Here is a 26,531-nt window from a genome sequence, read left to right as displayed (position 1 = left end):
GCATTGCAAAGCTAACGCGGCTCTAAGCAGATGTGCAAGTTAGTCCTAGCTAGTTTTGTTACTTATTTTCACGAACTATTGACTTACTATGTCTAAGTAATAACATATTTTGTAGTCAGAATTTTTATACGTACTTATGTCAAAATCATGACTTTTTATGTCCTATGTCGAAATAATGACTTGGGTTCATGTGTCGAAATAAATACTTTTCAAAATATTGACTTCCTATGTAGAAACATTGAAATACTGACTAAAAATAATTACATGTTTTCTTGTTTTTGTTTTGACTTAGTATCTTGAAATACCCTGCTAGAAAACCAGCGTACAGCAGCATTGCTGGTCACCAGCAAAATGTTGTGTTTTGGATGCTGATACGCTGGTCATGGTCATGCTGGGTGACCAGCCAAACCAGCACTAGACCAGTTTAGACCAGCATGGACTTCATGATGCTCTATGCTGTTTGTTTCAGCAGGATAATGACTTCAACAGAAATAATGCCTTTATTGGAATTATTAATCTTGAATAACTGAATAATTCGACGTTTCTATTTCGTCTTAATAACCAAAATCGTGATGTCAATATTTTGAGAAAATATTCATTATTTTGAAATACTATGTAAAATGTTCAGAAATGAAGTCCTTACTTCGAGATACTTGTTGACATGCTCATGCTAAAAACAGAGAAGGAGAAAAAATACAAATTATATTTTACTTCTGTACTTGGTAGGAATGGGCTTTCATATTCTTCACTATGTAGTTCCAAACAAGAATCTTACAACCAAAAAGTGTATATCTATTACTCTCCTAGAACAATGATATTAAAAACCTTAGCTACAAGTTTTATACTTAACCACTAGATGGCTCTATTCTCTCTTCTTCAAACGTGTGGCCTGGTCGGTGTTCATAAAAGAGCCTGAGTAGACTACATATTTTTATTTACCTTTATTGATCCCCGGATACACAACATAAATACAGAAATACATAGCAAAACGAGGACACCACCACTATACAGCTTCTATGAACAAAAGAAAGTGTTCAGATTTCACATTCAATATGGGAATGATAAACTGCTTGCAGTAACAGTGACTGCAACAGTAAGATCTCCTGTTTACACATTAAGAGAGACTGTTAATAGTAAACATATAGCTCTACAAAGGAAAGAGGTCAGTCCTGGAAAAGTACAGTGTTTCCTGTAAGCATAAACTAGAACTATATCTACATATGTGGCATATAAATAAAAAATGGACATAGTTTTTAGACATACATTTTCCCTAATCTTAGTCAGTGGAAATTCTCAAGAAAACTTTGTCTCAAGTCTCAAGTGTGGCTTAAATTGAGCCCTTTGAGAGTTTTGATGTGGACAGTTATGCAGATGAGTTTGAACCTGAACAGTGACCATGTTGCAAGAGACACATAAATTATGCTGTTATTAAAAAGGATAAGCTATAATATTAAAGAAGGTTCTAAGGAATTCTATTCTAAGGTACTAAGGTATTGACATCTTGAAATGCGTTCGATTTGTACCTTTGCTGTGAAGCCACTTTCTAAGTAAATGTTTACATCATCCAGCTGTGTACAGTGCACATCTATAATAAGTGGATATTATTGGATGTATTACTACAAGCCAACTAACAGATTAGCAGCGCACATACTGTAATATCGAATGACCTAGGCTGAGTATTGTAATCTACATGCTCTAGGGCTAAGATATATATGCCTTTAAATACCTCCATATTCTTGAGTGCAAGCACAGTTGGGATGTCTATGGAAAGAGATGCTTTACGAAAATAATTGTAGCTTAAAGACTACACAAAATGCCTAATGTGCTAGACTGAGGGTGGCATCTTATAGGCTGTACATATATACTATAGAAATGCATATTTGCATCTTCATTTTCTTCCATTTCTTTGTCCTCATGACTTGATCTCTATCACTTTGATGAAGGGAAGAGACTTGTTTCCAGGACTTGTTGGTGTCAAAGGCTTACTGTAAAAGAGAAGAGAGTTTAATTTTGAGAGTTTGTCATTCACAAAGCAATTATACACACTTTAATTCAGTATCACATTTAGCTTAGGCAACCGGTAATTTTCTCAAAATTGATATATATACACTATGTCAGAAGCTACTTTTGACCATTTAAATACTAAAATAATAATGATATGATAATATGATATGAACCATTTAATGTTCATTCTGTAAAATCTGCTTCAGAATATTCAAAATCCAGGTGTGATACAACTCAAAACAAAACTTTCCAGAAACGTTTATGCCCTTTTGAAACGAACAATTGGATCTTGTTGAAACCTGAGTGACTTTCACAAGGGCCAAATCGTTATGGTCAGATGACTGGGTCAGCGCACTGGCAAAGCTTGTGGGGTGCTCAAGGGTGATGAAGGCTAACCCGTCTGGTCCGAACCAACAGAACGGCTTCTGTGACAAATGTCAAAGAATTGTTTGTGATGGTTACAAGGGAATGTGTCCCTGCACCCTGCTGTGCACGAGACTGTGTAGCCACAGACCGGTCAGGAAACTGTTGATAATGGGCACACAATCGTCAGGAATGGACCTTGGAGCAATGGAAGAACGTCATCTGGTCCAATGAGTCCCATTTTTTTGACATCATGTGGACAGCGTTTACCTGGGGAAGTGATGGCACCAGAATGCGCTGCGGATAGAAGACAAGTTGGTGGAGGCAGCGTGATGCTCTGGACAGTTGTGCTAGGAAACCCTGGGCCTGGGCATTCATGTGGTAATGTGCCATCTACCTAAGCATTGTTGTGAACCAGGTATACCCAACCATGAAAATTGTGTTCCCCAATGGCAGTGGTCTATTTCAGCAGGATGATGCACCCTGCCACACTGCACACATTGTTTGGGAATTATTTGAGGACCATGATGAAGGTGTTGCCCAGATATCAATCCATTTGAGCATTTGTGGGATGTGGAACTGCTTGCTTACTTTGGCACCAGATACCCCAGGGCACCTTCAGAGGTCTTGTAGAGTCTAAGCCGTGATGGATCGGAGCTGTTTTGGTGGCACGTGGAGGATCAACAGCATATTCAGCAGGTGGTCATAATGTTTAGGCTCACTGGTGTGTGTGTATATATATATATGCACACATATTGTATATATACACAGGCTACATTTTATTTTTTATTTTAATTTTTTTCTCCTAATATGTTAAATTTAGCAAAGAAACAAAACAAAAGCAAATAAATTAATTGTGCATTAAAATGTGCAGAAGATGATGTCTTATTTTTCCTTAGAAAATCAACAAAACGTTATTTGACCAGGAGACCCCCAACTTTTGCATTGGACTATATATCTTTTTTCATGTGTTTACTAATTACTCGCACCACTAGAATTGCTTCTTAACAAAATACAATAGCATTTATCAAATATTTTATTGATTTTGTTTTATTTGTTTTAATTAATCATAGCTTTTAGTATACCATTTTTTCACCAGGGTAGCTAGATGTGAAGGTGAATCTGTCTAAGGATCAGAGCTGGCTGTTTCTCAGGGTCACCAAGTCACCAAAACTGTGATAAGACACCATCTTCATGCCAGCAAGCAATTTGGAAAGCTTCCCAGAAGAAAGCTCAAACCACAAACATGAGCACTCAGAGTTAATGCGACTGCATTGCCAGATGACACTGCAACTTTAACTGGAATTGCTCTCTGTGATCAGATAAGATGAAAAAAAAACACTTCAAAAGAAAAGCAGTCATGCAGAAAAGAACCTGATCTCCACTCTAACATATGGAGGTGGATATGCAAGGTGGCAGAGTTGTTTTGCATCACGGAATACATGTTTGAGCAAAAAGATTTTGCCTTTGCAGGGAGGCAAAGGTTTGGTTGTTGTTGGATCTTCCACTGGGACAATGATCTAAAGCATTCCTCCAGGGTGAGGTAAAAATGGCTTACTGACCATGCCACCAAGTTTTTTTCATCACTCATCGCAGTCCACTGAAATAAACCCAACAGAAAACCTGTGAGTGAGCAGACCTTCACAAACAAAGAGCAAAGACTCTGAGAGAGATATTGTACCTGCTCTCAGATCCCTCGCCAATATTGGGTGCCAGTAATTGTAACACTTTGTAAGTCTTTTCCAGAGGAAAGATTTTTTCCCTGAGTGATAATAGCCAATAACATTTAATTTTCAAATGGTAGAAAGTAGATTCTTAGTAATCTAAATATTATTAATATTTAAAAAAGTTAATAAAATGCAGAGTATCTCTTTAAATAGCTGTATCTTATAAATGCAAGGCTCTAATGGCAATTATGCAGTCACCAAACATAGTGGAGATAGAGTCAGAGAACTTTTTAATGCACAGTTACTGTCTAATTGCTGAAGTTAACATACTGGAAAAAAATAAAATGTGTCCTGCGCAAGTTATGACACATTGAATATGCTTTTTTTTTTTCAAAATGTTAAATTCATGAAATAAATTAAATTGCAGAAAAACACCATATTTGAGTTTGTTCTGTAGAGAATGTGTTAATTTATCTTCTCAACAAAATCCACAAAACATGTCATTTGACTGGGGGTGTTCAAAGTTTTGCAGACTACTGTATGCAGGAAAACAGAAAATTAGGTTGCCATTTGAACCTAATAAAATAGAGCACAAATCTTGTTTTGTATTTGTACACTATCATTAGATCTTCTGCCTAAACATTACAACTTGAGTTTGCTGTGTAAGATCACCTGTAGACAATCTGAGCTCCCTTCTCTGACTGGCGTGAGCTGGGAGTCTGATTACCCAGGCAGAACTCCACCTGGTCACGCATCTCTCTGTTCTATAGGAGAGAAAAGAGAGGGGTTACTGTTACAGAGTAACAGAGAGAAAGACAGACACAGAGATCAATACTAGGGCTGCACAATATACTGTTCCTCAGTTGGTATTGTGATACTGGCCTTTGCAATGCTGATATGCTGAAATGTGTGCAGTATGCAAATGACCCTCTAATCAATCATTGAATGTTTAATCCTGACCAATCATATATGTGCTTGGATGAGTGAAGGTATTAACAAAAATAGTTTTGGGCCTTAAACACATCACATTAAAGGTTTGCCAAAAATTAAAATTTCCAGTTAAATCAGATGTAGTCGATCAGCCAAGAATTTGATGTCCAAATTTTGCTTCTTTAGTTACAAAGCTAACATTGCTTTAACTGCATGCGGGTCTTTATTAAGGTTGCGAAAACTTGTTGATGTGATGTGACAGATTGAAAGAAATTTTGAGGATGTATTTATGGGAAGCATTTAGGTGACTATTGACTTCTACTGTTTGTTAGCAACGTTAGCCTCGTAGCCCCAGTGCTAAAGCAAAGAAGCAAAATTTGTCTTGACTGATTGACTACATCTGGGGTTAGCAAAAAATTGTGCACATTTGATTTTTCGACCAACAATTCCTTTAAGGGCTCACTAACGTTTTGGGAATGCATGTTGCAATTGTGATATGTAGCATTAATTGCACTGTGGTATTCTGTCCATGTCATGAACCCCTTACCAGAATACTGAACTGCTGCTTTAATTGCCCCTCTAAGCACACTCTTTGCATTGCTGGAGTGATAATTAGCTCCATTTGGGTACATATTTTTGGGGTCATTTTTTTGGCTCCTTTCTTGTTTTTCAGATATTGCAATATGTATCACAGAAAATAACCCACTGTTACATTTTCTCCCAACATCTTTTAACCCTAATCAATACTGGCACTGACCTCAGCCTCCAAGAATTCCACCTTTTCCTCCAGGTCACAAATCACACGATCCCTCTCCTGGATCATAGTCCGCGAGTTCTGCAGCTGTTGGCACATAAAACATACACATGCATGTTGTTTATGAAAATGAATGGAAAATATGAACAGCTTCCCACCGACAGACAACTATTTTTCTGTAATATGCATCTTCAAATGTCCACACCTATATAATGTATGGATCGTTTTAGTGAATTGGCTCAAAGTCAGAGTTGAAAACACAGTTCAGACTTTTAAATGACTTGGACTTCAGACTAAAATCCTTTTGCTTTGAATGACCCTATATCTTAATAATGTTAATTTTATTAAAATAAATGAAAAACATCCCATTTTGTCACTCCCAAAACAACAATAACGCCTCTGGAATTTTACCCAATGTTTCAATAGTGACTATTTTGGTAGTAAACTCAAAAACGCTAGCCAGTACATGACTAGCAAGCACAGCTTAGAACAGCTGGACACACATAAAAACATAATATTTTTTAATGAAAACACTCAAAGTTTACTTAATTGCAGGGTTTTTTTTTTGGGGGGGGGGCATTTATTTGTATCTGTGTTGTCATTGTACATCTTGTTTTCTGTTTACTATTAAAAAAAAAAGTTCACAAAAAATAATGATTTTGTATATGTATTTGATTGTATATTTAGCTTAATACTATCTCAAGAAACGCCTTGGGTTTAAATAAATCATAACATAATCCATGTAAATATCTAAGGTGTAAATATTTGTTTTTAATTTTTTTTACTGTGCAGTTTGAACTAATTCGGTAGAATGGTTCATATAAATATTAACAGAAAATGTGCAGATACAAAACATATACAGCCAATTAATAATGTACCACAAGGACCTAACATTTAGAGTTCAGTTTAGAAACGAATATGAGAAGAGTCAGAGTACCATATAAATCAGTGTGCTACAGTGTGTAATATGAGACATGGGCCTGATAATTGACCAGGAGGAGGGTGCATTATTTATTCATGATAAGGGCTTAGTTTCACTATTTGTCTGCTCTACTTAACTGGGCTTGTGCTAATCGTCGACTGTTTCCTCATCTTCATTCATCATTCACTCTTTTCTTCATTCTGTCTTTATTTCACTTCATTGAAACATGGTTGCACTGTGTGAATGTTGATATACATATGCCCTGTACGATATAATAATAATAATAATAATAATAATAATGATAATACATTTAATTTATTTACTTTAGTTATGGCACCTATCATTTTAGTTATAAAATCTTAAAATAAGAAACACTAGAAAGATTAAACACCATGCTCTGAATGAAAATACAGCACAATTACAATTACAGCAGAAAATGAGCTACAATGCTTTAAGGCGTATCGTAATAGGAGCTATATGATAAATCCACCGACTGAGCTGTAAGTGATCCTATGTGTTTGCAGTAAGCCTGCCTCAGCTGAGCAATGCCCACTAGGGATATGCCTGGGTACTCAAGTACTCGGTTCAAGGTGCCTGTATACTAAGGCTGAAATCACTATTCTGGTATTTCATTTTATCATGGAAAGACAGAGAAAATATACAGACAAACACTGATTTTAACAGGACTTTGAAATGTGGCGTATTATACTTTGAAAACATCAGCGCCTGAATGTGAGCCTGTTTCTAAGGGAGCGTTGTTAAGGACGTGACTGAGAAGGCAAAAACTAACTAAGCTAACCACTGCAGCAGATATAAGCTATTTCCAGAAACAGTTAAAATATATTTCTCTGACAAACTAACACCCACCAACAACCACCTGTAATAAGACTCATTAGCATCCAGTTAGCTCCTCTGAGAGCTAATTAGTTAACAGAGGCCACAGCTGCTCCACTAAAATATCATGGTCAATTGTATCACAAGCTGTAATCAAATCTAGCAGTACTAGAAGCTGTACTTTCCTAGCCAGTGCTGACTCTGTGTTATGTTTTTGAAAGCCAGACCAAAAAAACTCATGCTTTTATACTTATTTAAAAAAGAACACAGCTGTTTGGTGGTATGTGAAATATGTGTAAGCGTGTTACCTGTTCAATCATGTGTCTGACTTTCCTCTGCTGGCTCTTGAGCATATCATCTAGATGATGGAGTTTCTCTTTCTGAACAGCCAACTCTTTCTCCAGCTTCTCTTTTCTAAAACACACACACAAAAACACACACACATACACACTTCTAAACTTAAATTGCTCTAGTTATCCAGCAGATAATACTTGGCTGCAGTTATGAAAATGAGATTGCGCTACTACATTACTCTATTAGTCTGATTTTGTCATGTACAAGTGGCTGTTCATTAGTTACTAGGACAAATAATATTTGCATTAGCTGTGTTATTTGCACTGTTGTAAAGATTATTTAGTGCTTGTATAGCTCTTTATAGATATCTTTATCCAGTTTCCAAAAAGGTTGGGACAGTAGGTGAAATGCAAATAAAAACAGACAGCAGTGATTTGTAAATCCACTTTGCCATGTACTTGAACAAAAACAGTACAAAGACAACATGTTTAATGTTTTACTTATTCAATGTCATTGCTTTTTGTTAATAAACACTCATTCTGAAACTGATTTATACAATATGTTCCAAAAAGACGAGTCAATTTAAGATATTTTAAGTGTAATGTTAAAAAAAAATTCTTAAACAGATGATGCAATCATGCTTGGGTAGAAAAGGAGCATCCAGAAAAGGCTGAGTGCTTTATGAGTAAGGATATGTCAAGGCTCACAACTTGTGTCAGCAAATAATGCAACAGTTTAAGAACAGTGTTCCTCACCAAATGACTGCAAGGATTTTAGGTATTTTCATCTCTCACTGATGCACAGTAGAAATGTATTGTGGTCTGACAAGTCAACCTTTCAAACTGTTTTATGATGGATCTTATGTTCCCTGGGCCAAAGAAGAAAAGGACTATCCACATTGTTACCAGTTCAAAGGCCGTGGTCTGTCATGGTATGGGGATGTGTTAGCAGGTAACTTGCACCAATTACCCTGGAATATATATACAAATTTTGGAACAACATAAGCTGTCTTCTTTTTCAGGACGGCTTCTTTTTTAGGAGCGTCCATACTTATTTCAACATGACCCCACTGAGAAACATCCTGCGCGTGCTACAACAGCATGGCTGTGTAATCAGAGAGTGTGGGTGCTAGAACGGCCTGCCTGTCTCCTACTGAAAATGTGTGGTGCAAAATTCGATGAAGGCCCTCTATGGCTGGGCAGCTGAAGACTCATATAAATGGGGAATGGCAAAAAAACTTAAAACTGGATCAACTGGTGTCTTCAGTCCCCAAATATATTTTAAGTGCTGTTAAATAGAAAGGTGATGTAACACAGTGGTAAACATGCCGCTGTCCCAACTTTTTTGGAACGTGTTGCAGGCATCATTTTTGGGAAGAATGTATTTACAAAAATATGATAACGCTCATACAGTAAAATGTCAAATATCATGTTTCTGTACTGTTTTCAGTTTAATACAGGTCAAATAGAATTTAGTAATCACAGTCTGTTTTTATTGGCTTTACTGGCTTAACTTCTTTGGAAGTGGGTTTGTACATGATGGTGTACCTTTTCACTCATGCAGTAATTAGAAGGGAAGTGTTATGTTCTCTATTTTAAAGCCTGAAGTAGAGCCCTCACTATGCCACACTATTCATTCACCAGTGCCTTTTTCAAACTGGATAGGCCAAGCCAAAATGGCGGCATCTCCTTCCAAACTGTTCATCTGTCCATTTGTTACCAGAACAAAACTCTTGAAGACTGAATCATCTCCAAAGTATTGGAATGATTATCATGTGCTGTACTGTGTGAGATTCAGTATACTGTAAGTAGCCAATTTCTAATTGCGGACAAAGGAATCTACTCATGAATTCATTCAGCGCTCTCACTTCTGCTCTTTCTCTGCCTCCTTTAGCGCTCTCAGTTCCTGAAGTTCGGCCTCGCTAGCTGCCATTTTGTCGTGAAGGGCGCTGTTCTCCAGCTCCAGACTTCCCAGAAGTCTTTGCAGCTCCTCCATGCGTTGCCTCTGCCCCTCCACCTCGCTGTCGGCACACTGCACACGTTCAGTTTGCTCTTGGAGACGCCGCTGGAACTCTCTGTTCTCTGCCTGAAGGGGGCCACAGAGCGCAAGATTGACTTTACATGGAGATTATTTTGTAGAGAAAATGATTATGCCATTTGTCCACTTTTCTCTTTTCTTTCTTTTTCATTATTACTTCACTGATACATATTATTTATGGATGAAGAATGTATGACATTTGCCTACTCTCTCTTTTTAATCTCGTTCCTCTTTTTTTCTTTCTTTTCTCTTGCATCCTTTCTTATTTTCAGTCTTTCTATTTCTCTTTGTTTCTTTGTTTTTATTTTTCTTTCCTTCCTTTTTGATGTCTTTGAATCACTGATGACAAAAATTGTTTTATTTTTTAAAGGAAATATTATGACATTCATCCACTTGTCTCTTTTTTCTCTTTTCTTTTATATTCTTCCTGTTTCTTTTTCATTCTTTCTTTTTTCTTCATTTCTCTAGTTCTTTTTTTCTTTCTTTGTTTTCTTCTATTATTTTATTAATGTATATTATTTATGTATGCAGTATGTTTGACATTTGCCCATTTTCTCCTTTTTTTCTATGAAATCTCTCATTTTTTTCTTTCATTTACTTTGTAGAAACTTTTCATGAGTATCATTTTCTTGCCTTGCAAGCACTTTATTTCCTTCAGGAAATGCTAATTTTTTTCTTCACCTAATGCAAGGAATCTAGCTCAAACCACTTACTTACTTCCTTCCTTCCTTCCTTCCTTCCTTTGTCCTTCCTTCTTTTCTTTCTTTTTCTTCCTTCCTCTATCTTAAAAAAAACTTTCTGGTGTCGCTGATAGTATTTCAATACACTGTGTAAGTTATTATTGTATGAAATATCAGTAATATTATTTGTATGATAAACATTTAAACGGTAGTGAAGGTGATGCGAAGAGAGTTTGTATATCAGAGACCTGCAATGTCTCTTTCTCCTCCTGGTGTCTCTTTTCCATCTCCTGCAGCTGAGCGTACAGACGCTTGGTTACTTCTCTCAACTGCACAGATTCCTGCTCCTGACATAAGCAAACAGAATATACACATAGAGAAAGAAAAAATGAATTTATTTTTGGTCTATTTCAACTCTTACAATTAATTATATCTGTAACTCACACCAAAATACTCACCATAATATTTGTTTGTCTGCCGTAGAGTACAAAAGAAAGGACGGTGCAGTAAATCTTACATAGGCATTATTCACCTCCTCTATGACTAAAAACTACCACAGGTACAGTACTGTGCCAAAGTCCAAGAGCACCCTTCATTTATTTAACTTCCAGCCAATACGGCTGTTGTATACAAGTTCATTTTTCTGCATCAGAAAAAAGCCCTCAAAAACTAAATATAATATCAATTATTTCAGCATGTAGTGTCCACCCTTTGATGGCTTCAATTCTTGTTCAGGAGACTTGCTTTCAGTTTTTCAGAGAAATCTGCTGGGATGTTTTTCCACAAGGTTCAGTCTTAGAAGTTGGTTGCATTTTCTGCTTCTCAGCTTCCAATTAACACTGAAACACATTCAGTGATGTTGAGGTTTGGACTCTGGGGTGGACAGTCCATCTGAGTTTCCTCAATAACAGCTTCTTGACAGCTCTTTGTGCTCTGTATGTCTTAATAATTTCTTGAACTCCAGTTTTGGAACCTCCTGTTTTTTTTTAAATACTTTGCCTTTCACCCTTCCTTAAGCAAGTGGATTATTTTATGTCCAATCTCCTGAAAGATGAATAACTTGTACATAATGGCCTCTTTGACTGGAACTTTGTGTTATTCCTTTTTACACCTCCTCTTTCACTAAAAACCAAGAATGGTATGTTTACTTATAAACCCATAAAATAAAACTGCGTTTATATGCTTTATGGACTGTTTTCACATCTATGTTCCTGTAGGCCTAAAACACTTAAAGGTGGCTACTTAGTCAGCATGATAAAGCAACATTCAGTGTGCATGTTCAGAGATCACCTCACAATGAGAAGGATGTGAGGTAAAGAGTGCACTGAAAGAAAGCCACACAGAGTGTGTGTCTGTGTGTGTGCATGTCTGTGTTGGGGGGGGTTTGTGTGTGTTTATTTAAGAGACAGAATGAGAAAACAGGTCGCTGCAGGTTGTCAGAGGAGATGGCACATTGTTTACTGAGCTAAACGCAGCTTTGGCCTGAGATGCTTCACAGAATGTCATAGGTGTGACTTTTCACAGAGAAGCAAAAAGTATGTGTGTGTGTCTGTGCGAGTGTGTGTATGCTTACTCACTCACATGTTAGTGTACAGATAGTGTTAGTGTGTCTGTGTAAGTGAGAAAAGCAAAGAGAGACATTGTGGAATTAACATGGAGGTTCAGAAAAGATTCATAAAACTGTCTTTACGAAAGACATACAGTCTGTATTCTTCAGCTTGATGTTCTTTATGTGTAATATATTATATAACCATATTACACATTATGCTAAAGGGATGTACGTTATCTCCTGTAATCGAATTTCAATCTTTTAATACAGAATATTTTGCTTAAGAATATATTTCTTACACCTAGAAATAATAGTTCCTTGTTCCACATGTTCTTTGACGGTACACTATAGCTTTTGTCCTAGTGTGCATGTAAGGTTATTTTGTGTGAATGTGATAACCTGATTAAAAGATTGAAAGATTATTTTTTATTTTTCTCTATTTTTCTCTATTCTTTTAATTATGTTTATTAATTATATAATGTATTTATATAGGACCATTTTTCCATTTAATATTTAGGTTTACGTCAGTCGTCATTAAAGACTTAGGAAGGTATCACTTAGATTTATGAATGTTGCCCTTCAATAAACTGTTATCAACTAGAAAAACTACATTTTAACTGCTTTTTCTGACTACATTTTAAAAGTAAACATTTTTGAAATACAGGGTTTTGTTAGGAGAGCAGCAGTATATTAAATGATACATCTTATGTTTATTTCCCCCATGTATATCTTTATTTTTCCCCCTAAGGTCCACTTACTTTTTTTGTGGGTTTATGTACCAAAACATACATAATTATTTTTTTCCATGACCATTTAGCAATGTTGTTTCATCCCTTAGAATAAGACAGGTTTAACTCTATTCAGAATTCAAGTTACTGTACCTTTAAGACTGTACCCTAGTTTCCATACATGGACTGAGGAGTGAATGGTGTATTTTGAAACTTTAACAATGTTTGCACACTGCATCAAACTCTTTTATTTAAAAAAAAAAGGTGGGCCCTTTAAGGGGCAAAAAATGAAATATTGAAATTGTATTTTTTTTATTAAAATGTAACCTTTACTAAAAACATATCCACAGTCCAAACAGTCCATATTTATGCAAACTAACCTGCAAAAGCATTCTATCTTGTGTTTTTGTGATTTTATCAAACTAACATATTTATATATGTATCTGCCTATTCAGCTTATAGCAGTTCAGCTCCACCCATTCACACCGAAGTTATAAGGAGTGTTTCAACCCAGACTGCTTTTGGAGTAAGTCACAATACAGGACAGCCAATCAGAACAGAGATTATTTACATATACCAGTCTTAAATGCAAAGGATCAAAAACAGCCTGTTTAATTCTAATGCATACAGAGGTTAGAAAGTAGTCACAGAAAAATTATTTGTGACTGTTTTTGGTACATAAACCCCATGTCAAACAAATGTCATTAGCGAAACTCAGTGGCATTTCAGATGTCACACAGTGTAATACGACTCCAGTCTTTCACTCTTGTTGAGCTGAGCTGAGGCTGAGAAATAAATGGATTATAATGGAAAGGCTCATATTACACACTGTACTCTCTGAAGCACTCAGTCCACTCCAACACTGACGAAACATGATATTGTGGGTTGTGTTTGAGAGGTGTGGCCAAATACACTTTTAATGCTGCACGTTCAGTGCCGAGAAGCATGTTATTAAACAGTAAGTATAAACTTTAAAATAAAAAGAACTATCAAAAAAATAAATATATTGCTGGGCAGGCTTTTTCCAATGGAATCTCAAATGCTAAGCAGAGTGGGGCCTGGTTAGCACTTTGTTTGGGAGACCAACTGGGAATACCAGGTTTTGCAAACATTTAAGCCCTAACTTTATTTTGATAGTCATCACTGTACATTTTTTATTGTTATTAGTTGTTGCCATTTCATAAATTAACAACTGCAAAAGATGTTAGCATCAGAAAATCATTTGGCTGCAAAAACATGCCAGTTCTGTTAAAAATGTCTTAAAAATGAGACATCTTTTAATAATTTAAAAAAGATTTACAACCATATGCAAATGTTTGGGCACCTCTGGTCAAAATCCATGTTTTGTTGAATTTTGAAGTGAAAATAATGCTGCTTACAAGTGCAAGTGGGAAGGTAGTTTTCTCAGAGGAGGAACTCATTCACTCAATGTGCACATTCATTTGGTTTATATGAGAGATAAACAGAACACTGATGTTGTGAAATGGGTGTTGCAGTTTATTAGCTGGCTTGCACTGATGTTCTGAGCTTAAACGAAGCATGTGGGTTGTACATGTTTGAAGTTTACCATTACCATTTACTATATTTGTACAGTTAATCTAACTGCAATCCATAGTCTGATCATTCTCTTTAGTCTTCTGCCATGATAAAAATAACACTGACATCACAAGTCTGCCAGCATGTGCTGCCGACATACCCAATTTTACCATCCAACTTCAAATGGCTTTCAATGTGGATCCTCCAGGTGAGAAACTAATTTTTCCAATAAAACTGAGACCACTTGAAAGCAGCATCAGTGCAAACGCCCTACAGAGAACACACGTCTGCACATTTAACTTTGTTATTATTTGCTGAATGTAATATATTAGGGAAAAAAATAAAACATAAAATGAGGCCTGTGCAAATGTTATGGCACATTCTATATTTTCTGTTTTATTTTTTACAATATAAACTATTTAAGCACTATTAAAGTGCCATATTTGAGTGTGTTCCTTTGTTTTCACTTAGAAAATTAAAAAACTATGTAATTTGACCTAGTGTTCAAACTTCTGTGTATGACTGTATATTCTAAAAACTGAAGAGGCATATTAAGTGAATAAAATCCAGTCCTTTGGTTCTATTTTCTGTAAATATTAAGAGAGCCTTGAAGCGTGCTGTTTTTATGTAAAGATGTGATGTAACTATATCAGTTTTTTTTGCGCACTTGTTTTTTGTATCTACAGTTCATTGCAAAATATTTCTTTCAGACAGCCTTATGTTCACAACAGGATAGACATCTAAACACAAGAAAGTGTACAAAAAATGATACTAATATAAACTGAAATGTATTAGAGAACAATAAGAGGCTGTTATGGCCCAGGAGTTTTTTCCCATAATTTAATATGACTTTTATTCAATACAGTGGCAAGAATAACAGAATGTAAACTGTTTTTTGCCAAATGTTCAAACGTCCTCCTTTGCTAAACTGACCCATATGCGATATTTTCTTCCACATTGCTTTTGTGTTTACTCTGTTTCCGTTGAAAGATTCAGAATTAGGAAGCAGAATGTGACAAACAGTTTACCTGGCTCTCGGAGACGGGCCCATCCACACTGGTGATGGAGACAGGTGATTTGTTGATGGGTACGCTGACTCTGATGCCATTGGCTGGAAACTAGAATGAAAGACAGCTCATTGGATGAATGCTTTTAGGTACACTATTAGTCTAAACGTATGTGGACACCCCTTTTTATTAATTAATTCAGCTAATTTAAGTAACACAAATTTTGATAAAGGTGTTCAATTGTACACAAACAGCTTGTATAAAGTCCACAGAAAAGCACTGCTAACAGAATTAGAGGCTCTGGAGTAGCTGTATCCAAGCCTAAGATCACCAAGCTCAATGCCAAGTGCCAAGTAGAAGAGTAAAAGTCTCCTAAAGACTGGGTTGTGGAGCAGTGGAACTGTGTTCTCTGGAGTGATGGAGCTCCATCCAATACTTTTGAGTTGAGTTGGAGTGTAATTTGTGATCCAGAACTAATAATCCAACATCAGTACCTGACCTCTCTAATGCTCTTGTGGCTAAATGCAATCAAATCCTCACAAAACATAAACATAAAAGTGTGTTAGAAATGAACATCAGCCAGTCCCAGACCTGTACCCCTAGTTTTTTCCCTTGAAGACATAACAAATACAACTTTTTGCACAGCCAAAAAAACATCTAATACAGTGATAATAGCAAAACAAAAACAATGTATGTGGTACCTTATTATTGTTGCTGTTATGCCTGGCTGCCATTTGTTCCCTGAGAGTCTTCAGACAATACCTCACCTAAGACGAAACACACATTATTATTTCACACAAGTTATCTCTCTCACTCACTTCCGAGAACAAGTATAAGATGACTGTGCTGACCTCCTGTATTTGTGACAGCTCATCAGTCAACATCTCCACGCTTTGCTGCTCCTGTTTGCCTCCCTCAAGATACACCTACAGCACAAAACACAAATAAGCACACACATACATATGCACACATATCAGCACGTTAACAAGAACCTGTTAAAACTTACCTTGATCACCTCTATCTTCTCTCCTAAGAGCGTGCTGGAATCAGGCTTTCGCAGCTGGCTGCCTTGGATCTGTGTAGTTAGCTTGAAGGATAAATAGTGCAATATTTTATATGTAACCAGCACTTATAGTGCCCTCCAGATTTTTTCTCTTTAAATAATTTTACATCACTACAACGTTAAATGTCTCCCATACTTTCAGCGTGAAGTCAAGCTAATAAACAACTAAGACATTTATCATGGCCTCTTGGCTCATCTTATCAAGAAACGCCAGTAATTATGGAGGGTGGTATATATGGTATGTATGTTGTTGTGTAATGAATGTCTAATCAGGATAGGAATGGCTATCCACAGAACAATGGAATATATTGCACTATGTTGGCAATGGGTCCAAAGTGTACATAGAATATATTTACTTTTAATGTATTACAATTACATTCTCAGTACATGTGGCTGGCTGCATTGCATTTTTATTGGGCATCTTGTGCTGAAAGTGTGCGTTTGTGTTGATGTACCTGGTTGGCGATCTTGTTCGTAGTCCCAGTAACTAGATTCTGGTTGTAGTCAGCCACAGCGAGCTTACGGCTATCCTGTAAAAGGTAGAAAATAATCTCAAATGAATGAGATGAAAAATAAGATGAAAAAAGAAAGTAAAGAACAGGAGAGCTAGTCTCGGGGAGCCAGACGTGATCTTGTAAGGACAACCATGAGAAATTTAGGGCTAAATGTGAAAAAATCAGAACGTATTTATTTGGGTGTGAAATTTCAAAACCAATTCAAGGCCTTGGAGCTCAAAGTAGCAGGCGACAGTGCACCCTCAATGCTGTCCAACAGTCTATTGTTAGCCCATCAACATAAGCTATCATGGCCAAACCATTATGATATATTTTCTATAAAAAATACTAAGCTTTAAAATGAGCTATATTGTATTTAAGCACTTCACGTAAGATGAGCATCTAAAATCATGCTACTCAAACACTCTGCAACCTCACAGGAAGACATACACAGCTAACAACATGACATCACATGGTGTGAGATTGTGCTATTTCAGGATGGATTTGTTACATGCTTTACCTTCAACATCTGATCCAGCATTTTTTGCTGATAGTAGCAAAATACTGATACTTATTTATACCTATATTATTTATTTAATCATAGCCATTGCTTCACCTGTTTTTCCTCTTTCCTGTATTTTAATATTTTATATTAATCTTAAAATCTTATCCTCTGTTCATTTTGCTTGTGTTATTGTTTTGCTATCCATTGTCGACCAGAGGAGGATGAGCTCCCCTTTTGAGTCTTGGTTCTTCTCAAGGTTTCTTCCTCTTGCTCTTAGGGAGTTTTTCCTTGCCACTGTCGCCATTGGCTTGCTCATGGGGGCTCAGACCCAGATTTTTCTGTAAAGCTGCTTTGTTACAACGGCTGTTGTAAAAAGTGCTATATAAATAAACTTTGACTTGACTTTGACTATATGCCATCTTTAAAAAGCGATGCATGGCAAATTTGTAAGGAGAAGGGGCGACGATGGCTGGGAGTCATAACAAATTTATAGTAAATGGTCAAAAGAAGAAAATCACTTCTGCATTCCAACATCTTATATAACAAGTATCAATGCGCTTCCAGTCATCAAATGACAAACTAAACTGTACAGGCCTGTAATCAGCAACACAAACAGCCTTTAGCAATGCTCATGCCAGCTATTCAAAACAGCAAAGCAATGCTGCTTAAATACATGTTACAGCATATATAAGCTTACATAAGCAATCATACACAAAAGATGACTTCTGTGACAAAGAGAGGAAACAAAAGACGAGAGAAGGGATTCTACAGCAAGGCAAGTATTCCATTAATGGAGTTAGAAAATGACTGAAATTGAGGAGGAAGATCATATCTGAAACTCCTTCCTCAAAGCGAATTTCATATACTTTCTTTTCTGTTTTGCACTACAACGTCTCCTCATTGTTACATTTCTACTACATTTATCTCTGTTCTCCAGAAATATCAGGTCTGGCCTTCTAAAGAAAAGCAAAAACCACACAACCCCAGCCTTTTGAGTTTTTTTCCCACTACAGTTTCACATTCACTACTCAGAGCATAATAAAATAATTTAAGACATGATCTGCACTACATAAACTGTAGTCAGAAATAGAGCAGTTTGATGGTTTCATCAGATTACAGACGGTTTTAAAGTTGTTGCACTGTAATCAAACGACTTCATCATGGTGTCTTAGTAATATAAAGAGGCTACAATGACAGCATGTCAGTTTGAATTAAATTGTTCATTTTTCGAAAAGGTGTGGACATGTAAGGGGTAGACATGTAACATCACTAAAAAACACCGATAAATAAATAATTAATCATAATTAAATATCTGCTATATTACTCTTCTTTCTCCTTTTACTTTCTTGTCCACACACATCTAAAGCAATGACCATTCCTGTGTGTGTGTGTGTGAGTATATAGGAATTCGTTAACTCCTGCTGGTGTGGGTTTCTCCTCTATCAACTAAACATAGAAATACTACTACTTGAGCGCTAATAACACTCAGAGAACAATTGTGGAGAAAATAAATTATTTGTACATTTTACAAAACATTAAACATTACATTTTAAATCTTTCAATTGTTCTGCCCTGTTTAGTGTCTGAGGTTTGACAGTGAAACTATGAGGTTAGAGCAGTTCAAACATAATCAAAGTTCTGGATTCACAGCTCCAGTGCAAAACTTTGGACATGCAGGAAAACAGATGGGCTTTTCTATAAGGTGAACAGATGTTTCTAATAAAGTGGCCTGTGAGTGTAATAATTAGCCCTGTCTGCAACAATCGAGAAGGTACATGATTACTGTAATGAAGAGTGGGCTGTTAAAATGAAACACTTCAGAGGAATAAAAGTAATTGTTAGGTGTAGCCATTAACTTGTCCACACATGGAAAAAGACAGGAATGTGACAGGGTAGTCCACAGACACAGGAAAATGAGTGAATAAGTGCAGCCTGCAGACTGAGTCATCTAACTTTTCCAGCTAACCAGGTGGGCTGGTCAAAGGTGTGTGCATGTGTGTAGGAGACTCTGGAAACAAGAAATTAGAAACTCATCGCTAATGAATGCAGTTTCACCGGAATTACTTATACTACATATTCAAAAATCTCCATTATGTCTGTGTGTCAAAATATCATCATCCGATACAGGTACATTTGGACACACAGAGATAATGGACTAGCAGTGCCACACTTAAAAAATGCCATCAAGAACGTGTACAATGATTTTTATTCAACATTTCACAGATTATTCTGCAATATAATCAAACTTTACCACAGTTAACATGCTCTCTTTGTAATGGAAAATGCAGATGGTCAGTATTCCTTAAGTACTGAAGATATCCACAAGATGCTCATAAAATCATATTATTTATCACAATAATAAAATGTGTCATTATAATGCTGAAATATTGTAATATTGTCTTCTAATACGAATAGAGTCCTGGACTCTGGGCTGTTTTCTTACTTATGAACAGTAGACACTGTATGTAGAATCACTTTTTCGCTGTGCAAGCATGTAATTACACGTGTCTCTGTTCTGATTTGACTGAGCGGCAGTGTCAGGACATGTGTGTGCATGTGTGTGTAATGGCAGGGCCATTAGGAGGAAAAAACCATCTCTGCTCTCATGTGACAGGCAGAATGTAGATGATGTACTTTTGCTCCCTCAGATCAGAGAGAGAAAGAATAACAGCCCTGGGGTGCTTAAACACAGACATGCATACTGAGAATGGATAAAACCAGTGCAAAACTGTACGTAAGTGAAAATATGGGCACTGCATCAAACTCACATAACAATGACATGAGACGTGAAGAGCAAAAAATATACTTAAGTGAAAGTCAGACAGTAAGACAGAAAGTCTTATTAGCTTTTTTCTTTGAACTTTCCCTGTGTGGCCTAAATGAGCACATGCCACACACTAGCACATCTTTTTATAAAACCCCATCTTCATCTTCATACATCAACACACACACACGCACACACACACACACACACACATGACATGTCTGGTCAAAAAATAATAAAGAGAAACTTGGAAAAAAGGAACCACATTGAAAGTGATAGTATATAAAAGACAAAAGACTGAGAAAAAATGTACAGGCTCTTTACAGTCAGTGAACCACAGTGAGACAGGATCTCAGAGAGGCAGATGAAAAGGCAAAACACTTTCCTCTCTTCCTCTCTTTTTCTCTCCCTCCATTAAGAAGTCTGGCCACACCCAAGGCCCTCACACAGACACAATGTTCCTTTCCTGAGCGACACGCCCTCTTTGCCTCCTGCTCATTCTCCCAGCTCTCACACACTCATCTTCATTCGGTTTCACCAGTGACATCATCAAACCATGCTGGAGGACAGACTGCTTTGCCTCCTCAGAATCGCTGTAAGGAGAAGATCAGTGCTTGACTGGCAGATGGATTGCAGATGAAAAGTAACGCGTACACGCTAATTTTCTCACACACACGCACAAACACTTTTACATGATGTCAGTGAAGTGCATCTACTGCTATTTATTGTTTACCATGCCATTACTGCGGTCTGGTAGTCCTGTGCATTCTGCCATAAACACAGTGAATACATATCGTCATTGTCATATCAAAGCCTCGCAACTTTTTTTTTTTTGTATGGCTGTTATTTTTTTAACAGCATTTTATTACGCTAGCTGCCCTTTCTATTGCATGAACATTTCATGACTAATGGACCAAAAGAAAAGGCCAAAAAATACTTGGAATAAAATCCTAAGTATCATTGTGTACTGTTTAAAAAATTTCTGACACTGAAACCAATACCGATACCTTATTATACCCACACTATTTTATAGAAAGCATGAAATATATCATGTATCTATAGTAAAAATAAAGTTTTAAATTAAGAAAATTCCACAATGCACTTTCTTCCTTCCTTTTTTGATAGGTTACAGACATTATACAGATATTAACCTTGTTTTTATCAGCAATCTGAATTTTGGAACAAGCATGCTTACTGGCTCACTGATGCAGATTTGACCAACTACATAGACACGGAATATTGGTATTGAATAACAGATTTTATTGCTACTTTGTAGCAAAATAATCATTGATTATGTTGAAATAATCACATACTTTTGTGACAAGCCATAACTAATTTTTTGACTTGCTAAGTCAAAATCTTGAAAACGTCTTAAAAATTCACTTGTCCTAGTAAGTCTCAGTAAGTCACCCAAAACAGAAGGATAAAAAGTCCTTTTTCCTCCTACCTTGCAGAAACAGGCTTTCATACAAAATGCATGTGAGCCAAACATGTTGTTACATCGGGCTGCTCATATAACAATTATCAAGTTGCGCCTGTGTTAATTTGCATGGAAGTTCTTGAGTCACTAAACTGGCCATGCCCATCGGTGCAAAGTGATTGTAGACTGACAGTCATTAGCGCCTCTCTTAGTTCTGCCCCAAATAGAGCTAAGCCTTCACAATCCTTCTGCAATTAGCCAAAAACGCTAGCAACTCCTTTCCATAGCATTCCATTATCTGGCCCATTCTTATTGCATGCACGTGACCCCAGTAATCAAAAATAACAGGCAAAGCCAGTTCCAGAAAAGTAAGAGCTCTTAAATGATATATCCAAAGAGTTAACTGAAATTAAGTTACTGTATCAGAGTTAGAACAGAAAAGATCCTTCCGGCTTCATTCCTCTACCTGCCTGCACAATAGACTCCTTGTACCAGCTATTCAGCCCCGGTACAAACATGATCCTCTTCCACCAGCCGCTCCAGAGCAAAGAAACTCGGGGATTGAGGCAGCCCTGCCATGAGCCCCCTCAGGGCCCAGGATCAAGTTTAGGCTTGGAACAATGTGTTAGAAAAATCAGTACCAGGGGCTTTGATATTGTACTGATTTTTCATAAGTTGGAACATCTTTAGGTTTATGGCTCTTGTATGTATTTTAACTGATGACACATATAAAGATTTAATAACAGAATATTAGTAGAGTGTCTTTCAAAGATCTGAAATATATATCCTGAAAATATGTGTCTATAAAGGTAAAAAAATTAGCCAATAAAACCTAAACTAAAACAGTTAATTTGCTCATGTTAAAACCGGATTTTGTGTGTTAAACAGCTGCTATGAAACCTTGCATTTAGTACCCGAACACACCAGTGTTTAGATGTAGCATTTACACGTATGTACTTCTGTATGAAATTCTGCTTTTTATTTGTACCAGTGTACCATTGAATGAAATGCCTTAGCACTTTAAAACCTTTCATTTTAACAAGAGTTTTTAGCATATGAAAAACTGTCAGCACGCTGACCAATGTTTTTCACTCTTTCAGTAAATAAGAAATTAAATATTTAATTTTATTCTAAATTTACATCAAAGCCATTACGTTAAAGCTACGCAGGTCACTTTTAAGAATGTTGCTCTAGAATAGGGATGTACACACAGAAAGTCAAGCACTAGGTTAAATGTTGTTGGTGCCAGAGTTTGAAAACAAAAGCCACTTTTCAGGCATGTATTACATTCTATCACAAAAGACAGAGGAGATAAACCAACAACTATTCAAAAAAGTTTTATGTTTTTATATGTTTTTTATATGCTTTTATGTTTTAACAGGACCATAAAATGTGTTAGTTTTGCTTGTATTTATGAGTAAACGTGTTATTTTTATACTTTGCTACAACAAAACACAAGTGTCTGAATGGGAGCACGTTCCCAAGGACATGTTGTTAAAGACGACACACAGATTTGTCGTCTTTCCACTAACTAGGCTAACTACTCTAGCTGATGTTAGCCAAGTCTACAAATACTCAAAATATGTTTTTCTGCCAATATCTCATACAGAGGATGAGGAGTCCTCATCAGCATCCATCGTTGGACTGTTTAGCTCTAGTGTTAGCGTATTAATCTTTGCTTATCTGAAGAGGCAGTCTCTGTTACATACAACATGAACACCTGCAGATTTCCCTGAGCAACGTTTGAAGAATTAAACATGTTTTCAAATGTATTCTTCTGTGTGCTGCTAAATCTGTGCTACTGAATTTTGTTAGTGTCCTAACACCATACCATAACCCTACTTTTTTTTTTGCTTGCTTCCTTTTTTTTACTTCCCTGTAGCTAACTGACTATCTGTTCATTACACTCAAATATCAAAATTAATCAGACCGCACATCTGAATTCTATAACTGTGGCAAACTCTGTAGTGTCTTAAACGTATAAATGATATATAGCACATTTTTTTGGCTAGTTTTAAAGTCTTGAACATTCTATTTTGGGTAAAAACATTCAAGTAGTTGAAGTCATTTCTTTTCAGCCCTAAAAAAAGAGGCTGTTAGTTGTGTGGTTTAATTCTGTGTTCATCTGCAGGATGAAATTTACCAGCAACAGAAATAGACATCCATATTACGTCAAGCTGGTCTATTACAGTTTACAGAGGATTTCAGTTAAACATGTTATGACAGCACCCAGGCTTTGATCTGAAAACGTGGTGACATAGTGAAACACCCATTTAATTCAATTCTGTCCGTAAACAGAAGAGTAATCAATCACTGATTACACATTACACACATGCACCCATATACACAGACCATGGAACATCAACTGGCTCCTTAAAACCAAATCAGTCATCATGCCATGTGGTTAGCACACCTTATTCAAAAAAGGGACTTGTTCTGACAAGTGCAGTAAAAACATTTTGGCTCCCTCAGCAATGTTACCATAGTAAACGTCTCTGGAGTCATATATCAAATGCAAATAATCAAATGCCAAATGTATTATGTATTAGTTAAAACAGTACAGAAAAGTGTATTGTATGCCTCTTGTATGCAAAGAAGTTGCAAAAAGTTCTGGCAAGTGCAGTAAAATCATTCTGGCTGCCTCAGCAATGTTACATAAAATAGAATCACTAATAAAGAGAAATCTAGAAACAGACAAGCCTGATCTGCATGAATGGCAGAGTGTACTTGCTTATTGTCATGTGTTGCTCTAATTCTCTAACAATTTTACCCTGAAGGTTTGTATTTAGTGAACTAAATTAGCATTAATTTGAATATATTGCCCTAAACAAAGAAAAGCAAGACGGCTGAATTGCCAGAATATACTTCTACTATACATGTGCTGTTTTAATCTTTCCACTTTTTAGAAAGTCCAACAGACTTTAAATCAAAAATCAACACGCAATAAAGCACATGCAAGTGTATATACACAAGGGTGGAGGTCCACCCTGCAGATGGCATGTTTTCACACCCTACCAGCAACAGCAACATTCCAAGCTTTATATATGAAGTGCTTGTGGTGTGTAACTTCTGTAAGAAGCATGACCCCTAGATTTACACCATAGTGAACTAATTTTTATGCACCAATTTAATGTACCTCATGTTACATGCTAACTAAATGACTGATTTCTTTACAGTGGTGGTAACAGGAACCAGGGGTTACAGTTTCTACAACACAAACATAGCTTATTTATTAACTATCCAAAACATACACATTATTTGTATGTAAGACTGATAATGATAAATTAGCTGTAAAACTGAAAAAATAGGTTTTTTGGGTACTACTTTGCGCCACAACGCCCTGCATCTACTTCCCCACCCTGCATGTTTTTTAAAATATATATTCAGGCCAATAGTTTCTCTAAATTATTGTAGCACAATGTCAGCCATCAGACAATGTGTTCTCAATCATTTTGTGTGACATCCTTCTGTAAGTTAGCTTTAAAAGCTATTAAATTCTTCCGACATCTGGTTCTTATCACTACCACTGTGAATAGCTCAGTAGGTTTCTTTACAACACATCACTTCTGAATGACTTTGTTCACCTCATCACACCACTCTGAATGATGTTATCATAAGGACTGAGTTACAAAGAACTGTAGCGCATTCAGTGGAATTCCCCTTTAAAATGGTTTTATCCAAGAAAACCACAGTTTCTCTTGAAACTCCCTTATGGTCAGGTGAACTAACACAAACAATGCAAAAGGCTAAGCACCAAATGATCTCATTATCCCCTGTGGCTACCCTGGGGGTGACATCACTCACACCTTTTAACCTCTGAAAATAACTGGCACCAGTTATTGACCAATAACCTAATAAGACCATGCATCCAATGAGTCAGCAACTTTAAGAAGCAGACAGAACATTACAAAATAGACTAGATTTGCACTGCTTTTGGATATATTATTATAACAAACACATTATTTGCAAGGATTGCTACTGTTATTTAACAATTAATATGAATTTTACATGCAATATTCGACAGATTCATTTTAGCATAGCATCTAGCAACACCATGGTCCAAAATTAAACCTCAAAGCAAAGTGAGAATGTTTAGGCTGATCCCATATGCAACAACACATACACCCATGGCAACAAGTCATTATAGGTAATGACTCTGTCGTCATTCCTCTTAAGGGCAGATCATCTCAAGTAGCAGAGAGAAAACACCATGCAAAACCTTTAAAAGTCCTTCTTTTGGGTCAATTTAGCATCTATTTGTTTTCAGCTATCACTAAGATGTTACAGACACTTTTCTTAATGTTAATATACAAACAAAGAGTACTTAACAGAACTGCTTAGTCAAGTTCATAACACAGGCATATTCAGTGAGACTGTACAGATAAAACAACAAAACCTTTCCAGAACCAAACACTTCACATAGCTCACTCAGTCCTCACTCACACAGAACTTTCCTCCTTACCTCAGAGCAGACACCTGAACACTGCTTACTGATAGTCTGAGCATGTGCTGCGTGTTTTTGTCTGTGAGTCAGAATGAGAAAGGAACGCTGGATTGCCTTACATGGCAGGGGTGAGGTCCAATAGCAGCCCAATCGTAATCCTAATCCCTCCCACTGCTACCTCCACTGCTCCCCCTATAGGAAACACAGAGCTTTTGCACCAATCAAAATGAGAGAAAAATACAATGCCCATAATTACAGATACAGATTAAGGATGTCACTACTGATTATATTAGGAATCTACCTATATTTTGATGATTAATTAAATAATCTGAGTTTTTTTTAAAGGCCAAAAAAAGATTTAACTGGACCATATACAGCCTTTTCAAAATATGTTAAATAAACTATACATGTATTGAAAACAGTACATAAAATATAAAATGTAAAAAAAACATAAAAAACACTACATGGCCAAAAAACGCATAAGAATAGGAGTGTCCATTGGGCAGGAGAATATATGAATTATCATCAAGAAAACT

The 26,531-nt window shown here is 36.5% G+C and overlaps 1 protein-coding gene across 4 annotated transcripts in view; it reads right to left on the bottom strand.

Annotated features, from left to right (window-relative positions):
* Positions 1–928: 928 nt before the first annotated feature.
* Positions 929–26,531, bottom strand: part of tuft1b (tuftelin 1b) — a 36,147-nt gene continuing 10,544 nt past the window's right edge. The window contains exons 1-12 of one of the 4 annotated variants that reach the window (XM_036567152.1): positions 26,014–26,093; positions 16,824–16,898; positions 16,312–16,392; positions 16,157–16,231; positions 16,007–16,072; positions 15,327–15,416; positions 10,734–10,832; positions 9,636–9,853; positions 7,783–7,888; positions 5,722–5,805; positions 4,707–4,798; positions 929–1,985 (exon numbers count right to left, since the gene is read on the bottom strand). In XM_036567152.1, the coding sequence (XP_036423045.1) occupies positions 1,913–1,985; positions 4,707–4,798; positions 5,722–5,805; positions 7,783–7,888; positions 9,636–9,853; positions 10,734–10,832; positions 15,327–15,416; positions 16,007–16,072; positions 16,157–16,189 (861 nt within the window). In that variant the 5' untranslated portion in view covers positions 16,190–16,231; positions 16,312–16,392; positions 16,824–16,898; positions 26,014–26,093 and the 3' untranslated portion in view covers positions 929–1,912. Of the gene's footprint in view, positions 1,986–3,175; positions 3,968–4,706; positions 4,799–5,721; positions 5,806–7,782; positions 7,889–9,635; positions 9,854–10,733; positions 10,833–15,326; positions 15,417–16,006; positions 16,073–16,156; positions 16,232–16,311; positions 16,393–16,823; positions 16,899–22,021; positions 22,073–26,013; positions 26,094–26,531 lie in introns of those variants that run through there. The other 3 variants (XM_036567150.1, XM_036567149.1, XM_036567151.1) reach the window with 3 other exon arrangements.

This window comes from Colossoma macropomum, unplaced genomic scaffold (assembly GCF_904425465.1).
Source record: "Colossoma macropomum unplaced genomic scaffold, Colossoma_macropomum, whole genome shotgun sequence".
In the NCBI taxonomy this organism is placed as follows: Eukaryota; Metazoa; Chordata; class Actinopteri; order Characiformes; family Serrasalmidae; genus Colossoma; species Colossoma macropomum.
The sequence above is the reverse complement of the archived record's forward strand: the minus strand, read 5'-3'. Positions and strand labels throughout refer to the sequence as shown.